This window comes from Daphnia carinata, chromosome 7 (assembly GCF_022539665.2).
Source record: "Daphnia carinata strain CSIRO-1 chromosome 7, CSIRO_AGI_Dcar_HiC_V3, whole genome shotgun sequence".
NCBI lineage: Eukaryota > Metazoa > Arthropoda > Branchiopoda > Diplostraca > Daphniidae > Daphnia > Daphnia carinata.
In genome coordinates this window covers 6,421,486-6,427,485 of record NC_081337.1, presented here as the reverse complement: position 1 = coordinate 6,427,485, position 6,000 = coordinate 6,421,486, and the positions used below count along the sequence as shown (strand labels likewise).

The window sequence follows — 6,000 nt, the reverse complement described above, 5'->3', positions numbered from 1 at the left end:
TCTTCGTACTGCTAAATCGTGGAGATACCTGAGAAAAAATTTCAATTGGTCGGCTCCTGTAGTTACAACGTATTAATGGTATAGATGAATTTGGTAAATGGTGGCAGGCTAGGTGTTAGTTTGAACTAGTATCTTTGGTTTGGTGGCACTTCTACCCCACTGGCTATCTGTGCTGTTCGTGAATAACAAATAGTGTGCAGTATTTTTATTAAATCATTAAATTTTATTAACTCCAAATCGAATATTTTCATTTAGAAGATCCATTGGCGTATATATTTTACCATTATGCAGTAAAACGCAGTTCACACATTTTCCATGAAGAAGCCTACATCTTACCGCTAGATGGCATTAATGTAACCTTGATTTAACGCAAAATGTAAACAAAGTAAAATAATAGCTGCAACGTACGTATCAAGGCAGTGTGTAGTGTACCGTTCATTTCGTCGTACAGTTTATTTAGTCATTCTGTGGCGAATATCTTTGCCTCCTCCTTAATAGATTTTGCCAGGGCTCGTTTTGTTCACTCTGTCGGATTTCACATTATATTGCCCACCTGTTCATGCCGGTTGGACCTGACAACTGCAAAGCTCTTTGAAAAGTACCAATACAATCAACCAAATTTGTAATTAGATTTCCAAATTTTTTTGTGGATTCCATATGCAGATGGATCTCACTAAATGGACTGTGCTAAGTCTAATAGACAGCAAATTTCTCCGAAATTTAAAACTGGCTGTCATATTTGGTCAGCCCTTTGTACTATGTACCAATGTAACCTATCTTGAATGCTATCTTTAAACCTTTCTTAGGCAATTTGGGCAGTGAGGTCATCATGGTCACAAATGAAGATGATGTGTATGCCATGGGATGCAATTCGTCTGGATGTCTGGGTCTTGGTGATACTGCTAGTGCCTTGCAACCCAGAAAAATTGAGAGTTTAAGTAAGAAAAAAATCAAAGGTTTGTAAACATTCATTTTAGTAGGGCTACTTGCATCATTGTGAAATTGCTTTAATACTTTGAAACATACAGGATTGGCATATGGATCAGGTCTTCATCTGTTGGCATTCTCTGATTCTGGGGAGCTTTACACTTGGGGTTATAATACCTACTCTCAGCTTGGAAATGGAAATACTAATCACACTTTAACACCATCACTAGTTGGTGGAGTTCTAGCAGGGAAAACTGTGATTCAAGTATACATCTTTAGACCACAATTCGCGTTGGTACGTCCTAAAACCTATTTTGCAAGGTTGGGTGTGGGAATCATCACTGCCTGGCATTAACGAGCGAAGGTGAAGTTTACGCCTGGGGTCAGAATAATGGGGGTCAGTGTGGATCAGGTACCACAACAGGACAAAGCGTCCCTCGCAGAGTAACCTCCGGAATCGGAGGACATAAAGTGGTGGCTATAGCGTGTGGTCAACTTACATCTATGGCTCTACTGCATGACGGAGAAGTTCGTAATCAATCCAGACACGACCCTATTATAACGAAATTGATTTCTTTCCTTTATAACACTCTTATTTCTAACTTTCTTCGCAGCTCTATGGATGGGGGTATAATGGGAATGGTGAACTTGGAATTGGAAATAATAACAATCAGCATAATCCGGTTCGCGTGAGCAATCTTCATAAAGTCTTCGTTACTCAGGTAACTGTAGAATTTTTAGTCAAAAGCGGGCACGTGAAGTGACATTTGTTGCGTGTTTAAAACTTTCTCTCAGGTTGTTTGCGGGTTTGCCCATTGCCTTGCCTTGACCGATCAAGGGGAACTGTACGCGTGGGGAGCCAATTCGTATGGCCAGCTTGGCACCGGGTACAAAACGCATCATCTTTCGCCTGTGATAGTTGCCCCTGAGCTCGGAAAGTATGTCACAAATCCAAAGAGAACATTTATGAAGATGTTGGATGATCTTTTTGTATTAACAAAACAAGGGTAGTAGAAATTGCAGCGTGCCATCTCTCTCACATTTCGGCTGCCATGCTTCACGACGGCAAAATCTACATGTGGGGCCATTGCCGGGGTCACAGCATCTTTTCGCCATCTCTAACGCCTTACACGCATCTCGATGAAGTCTTTGCATGCTATAGTACTCCAGCAGTAACCTGGAGAACACTGCAATTCCGTGCGCGGCAAGATACCCCTTTGGCTGAAACGCTTAGATTAGCCTTTAACGATGAGGTAAAACAGTTAGGTCGTGGTTCTCTTTTAGTTTATTAGAATTCCTTTGTTTGATGTATTTATGGCTGATGTAGAACACAGGAGATCTATGCTTTAAAGTAGGCGGAAATTCCATTTGGGTGCATAAAGCTATTCTGAAAATTCGTTGCCAATATTATCGTGCAATGTTTCAGCACCCGTGGGCAGAGGCAAATCAAGAGTAAGTTGCTCTTTTTTCATTTATTTATTCCATTAGGTTTGTGTATTCTCTTCTTTAAAAATGGATGCATTGATTTGCAGGACAGTAGAGATAGAGCAGTTTTCGTATCCAGTATACTATTGCTTCCTTAAATATTTATATACCGACGAGGTGGACCTGCCTGTGAATGAAGCGCTAGGTTTCATTTTAAAAATATGTTTGATTTTTATTCCGTATTTTCACCTACATTGCTCTTAAATTTGTAGGCTTATTGGATTTGGCGAATGCGTACTGCGAAACAGAATTAAAGTCCCGCTGCCAGCACCTCATCCGTCAAAGCGTTAACATCGAGAACGTAGCGGTTTTATTCGAAACTGGTTTGAAGTATGAAGCACAGGTAACATTAGAGCTAATCGATCTTTCTCTTTTAAGACCATGAATGAACAATGTGAGTCTTTTAGGACCTTGAAGAATATTGTTTACGATTCGCCGTTCATCATTTAACAGCTGTCGTCCAAACTGAAACATTTTTAAAATTAGAAGAAGCCACAATTAAACAATTCATCGTCCGCGTCGGTCGTATGGGGGCTTTTCGCTACTAATGCCGATATTGCAATCGTTTCTTTACGGCAATTTAGGATCATAAGTATTACAATAAGTTTTGTGTGATCCCTTTCGTTGATAATCTCTATAATAGCGCTCTCTTCGTTTCGGAAATCAATTGCGACTCACTTTTCAAACAGACAGCAAAGTGCAAGCAGATTGGGTTTCCTGTGATAAATATTTGTGTTATATGTACTTAAAAAATATTCGAATCTGTAAAATTATACGTATTCTTCAATCATACTGTCTGCACATTACCCAATCTCAATCAGGATCTTTGGAGAATGCCCTAATTTGCTTGGTAAGCTTAAACTTGTGTGATTTTTGGTGAAAAGATTATTTCTTCTGTAAAATGGTATGTAAACTGTGTTTTAAAAATAATACAATTACTTGAAATCTGTGTTTTTCGCGAGTCAACTTGCAAGCGTTATCAGGACGTTCAGCTCAGTAAACAAGAAATTTGTAAACATAATAACACCGTACCGAAGCATTCAGCCGAACGTGAACAATTAAGCCAACGAAACGTTGCAACAGATGACGTGACCGTTCTCTCGTGTCGAAGGCTATGACGCCACCGACGGCCAAGTTACCACTACAAGTTCCCGACTCCGCGATTTGAATAACGATGAGATTATACAACCAAACTTATTTTGGAAATCGATGGCCGTGAAAAGTGTGAAAGAGAGTATTTTAAACTATTACATAATAACAGAAATCGATCAAATAGCGGTAGTAAGCGGTGCATAACTTTTCCCGGGATTCTGATTCGTGGTCTCTAGTTTCATACCGCTACGTGCTCCCATACGTTGATGATGAACATTATAGCCAATGATAGAACCCGTAGCAATGCACCTAATTATTGTTAGGTGTACGTTTTCACGTGTTCCCTAATTTTAGCACTACAATGCTCTGCGTCAGCAAAATGAAGCATTGAAAACTATGTATCTTCGCTAATTATCCATGCGATGCGTCGGCCTCGCCCTCATCCCTCTTTGAAGATCCAAAAGCCCTTTGAGATGACGGGAACAATAGCGAGGATACAAAACTCGCTAAGAGTAAGACAAATAGAAAAAAAAACTTTGTTCCACTTTCCAAAGAGGACGCGAGGAAAAAAAAACAACCAAACTTTGCTTTTGTACTTCTGCGTCTTTATTCAGTAGACGGGCCCAAAAAATGGGACTACGGAAGAGACAAGCATCGCCATAGCACATGCGCCAGTCAATCCAGCCTTGCAGTTGTCTCTTCGCTTGTGTTTGCGTTGCCTCCTTTTTGTCGGGCGACGTATATATCAGATCAATTGTAACTCTGCTTTTTTTTGCGTGTTTTTTCTTTTATTATGGTTAGGCTTTTTCGTCTTATTAGCCACACACAACCTCCTTTTGCTCGCAATAAACATCCGTCAAGACGTGTCTGATGTAGCGCAGCCACAGTCGCACACACACTTCCTTCTACTACTGATGAACAAATCATTAGATCTCGAAGTCTAATAAAAAATCGATAGCCCTACCGTTGCTGGCAGCTTGGCTGCTGTGTAGCGGGCTCGGAACCCACTCGTCTCTTCTCGTGAATCAGGCCGTTGATTCGACACAGTGAAGGGCATCAGTTGTTCTACCGGGTCTCTTTTATTTTTTTAAATAATAAAATAAATGAGGCAAACGTATAAAAGATTCTATATGCTATTACTGGTAGACACAATTGCACCGATCACGAGAGTGAAAGCTTAGCGAGTGGCCGCTTTGGTTCTAATTGCTACCATGAAGGCCCGAGCCTTTTGTTGATCCAGGAGATAATGGGATATTCAACAGCAGTGATTCAAGTGAGGCATGCCTATCAAGCCCTTTTTTTTCTTTCTAGCTTTTCCTACGTGGTTTTGGCTGATTTTTATTTTTTGTTTAAGCCGATAAATAGAAAAGAAGAAAAAATGATCACGAACATCAGCATTGTTTAATTGGGAGACTTGTAGTTTTTCGATACTAACTTAGAAATTGAAAACGCACAATTCGTTGATGCCATTATTTGTTTCACCACTTGATAACCGATTTGATTTCGCCAAATCTGACTAATATTCGAAATCCTCGTTCAATTTCGATCAAAATAGCTCATTTTCATCCAAGTCTGAGACATTTCCCAAATTCTCAAAAATTGAAAAACAGCAAAGGCCTTCACACTTTTGTCAAAATCGGCCAAAAACGACCTCTTTGAATTCGATGAAAATCTTACAGCATAATGAAAATTGAACGCTGATTTCGATTCAGCTTTTGGTTTTCTCCTTAAACCAGCCATTTTGAACAGAAAAGAAAAGGAAGTGTTGTTAGCGTTCTTTATTTTTTGCGCTGTAGCGTACTGGCGCACTAGCATTGTGAAATATTCGCTGTATTAAAAAACGGTTGTCTTAATGAAAAATAACAGTTTTCTCGACATCAGCATTCAATTGTGAGTATATACTGTGATGTTCAACTAATTCCAATGAGTGTTAGTTTTTGCAGAAAAAATTATTAAGCCCGACTAAAATAATAAGCCCGACTTCCTATTATTCTTCTTATTTTTTTGTTTTTTACGTTTAATTAAAAAACCCAATCGAAAAATAAAGTTGATTTCCGTGATTAGTATTCAATTCTGGATCGAAATCATGTATTTTAAATCAAATTTCAAATTTACCCAAAAATGAAAAAGTGCAAAGGCTATAGCCTTCCCACTTTTGCGATTTTTGGTCAAATCGGGACGTTGGCTGAAAACACTTGATTCCTACTCAAAATTGAACGAGGGTCACGAAAATCAGCATTGTTTTGATGTGAGATTTGTAGTTTCTCGATACGATCTTAGAAATTGGATATTTTGGGCTGTCTCAGGGAAGCCTCTCTCTGAGTGGGCTTAAGTGAGCAAATCCTTTTTATTTGCTGTGCTTTAATATATGGAAGCACAATGCTGAATAACATGTTATCTATAATACTTTGTTGTATTACGCCAGTTTTTAAAATGCTCAATGATGAGGCTAGTGGGTAAAAGCATATACTAGCATACACTATTATATTCATTAAC

The 6,000-nt window shown here is 39.1% G+C and overlaps 1 protein-coding gene across 1 annotated transcript; it reads left to right on the top strand.

The window, feature by feature from the left end:
- Positions 1-442: 442 nt before the first annotated feature.
- On the top strand, positions 443-3,209 carry LOC130699249 (RCC1 and BTB domain-containing protein 1-like). The gene is made up of 12 exons (XM_057521558.2): positions 443-598; positions 664-742; positions 807-956; positions 1,029-1,192; positions 1,249-1,455; positions 1,542-1,649; positions 1,723-1,865; positions 1,934-2,180; positions 2,255-2,379; positions 2,460-2,557; positions 2,625-2,755; positions 2,820-3,209. The coding sequence occupies exons 2-12, from the start codon at positions 664-666 to the stop codon at positions 2,958-2,960; spliced, it is 1,593 nt and encodes a 530-aa protein (XP_057377541.1). The 5' UTR covers positions 443-598; the 3' UTR covers positions 2,961-3,209.
- Positions 3,210-6,000: the final 2,791 nt, after the last annotated feature.

Excerpts from the sequence above, each read along its gene's own strand:
- LOC130699249 (XM_057521558.2), top strand. The coding sequence starts at position 664 with ATGGATCTCACTAAATGGACTGTGCTAAGTCTAATAGACAGCAAATTT. Across the intron at positions 957-1,028 it reads AAGTAAGAAAAAAATCAAAG|GATTGGCATATGGATCAGGT; the intron begins GTTTGTAAACAT and ends TGAAACATACAG. Across the intron at positions 2,380-2,459 it reads TGGGCAGAGGCAAATCAAGA|GACAGTAGAGATAGAGCAGT; the intron begins GTAAGTTGCTCT and ends ATTGATTTGCAG.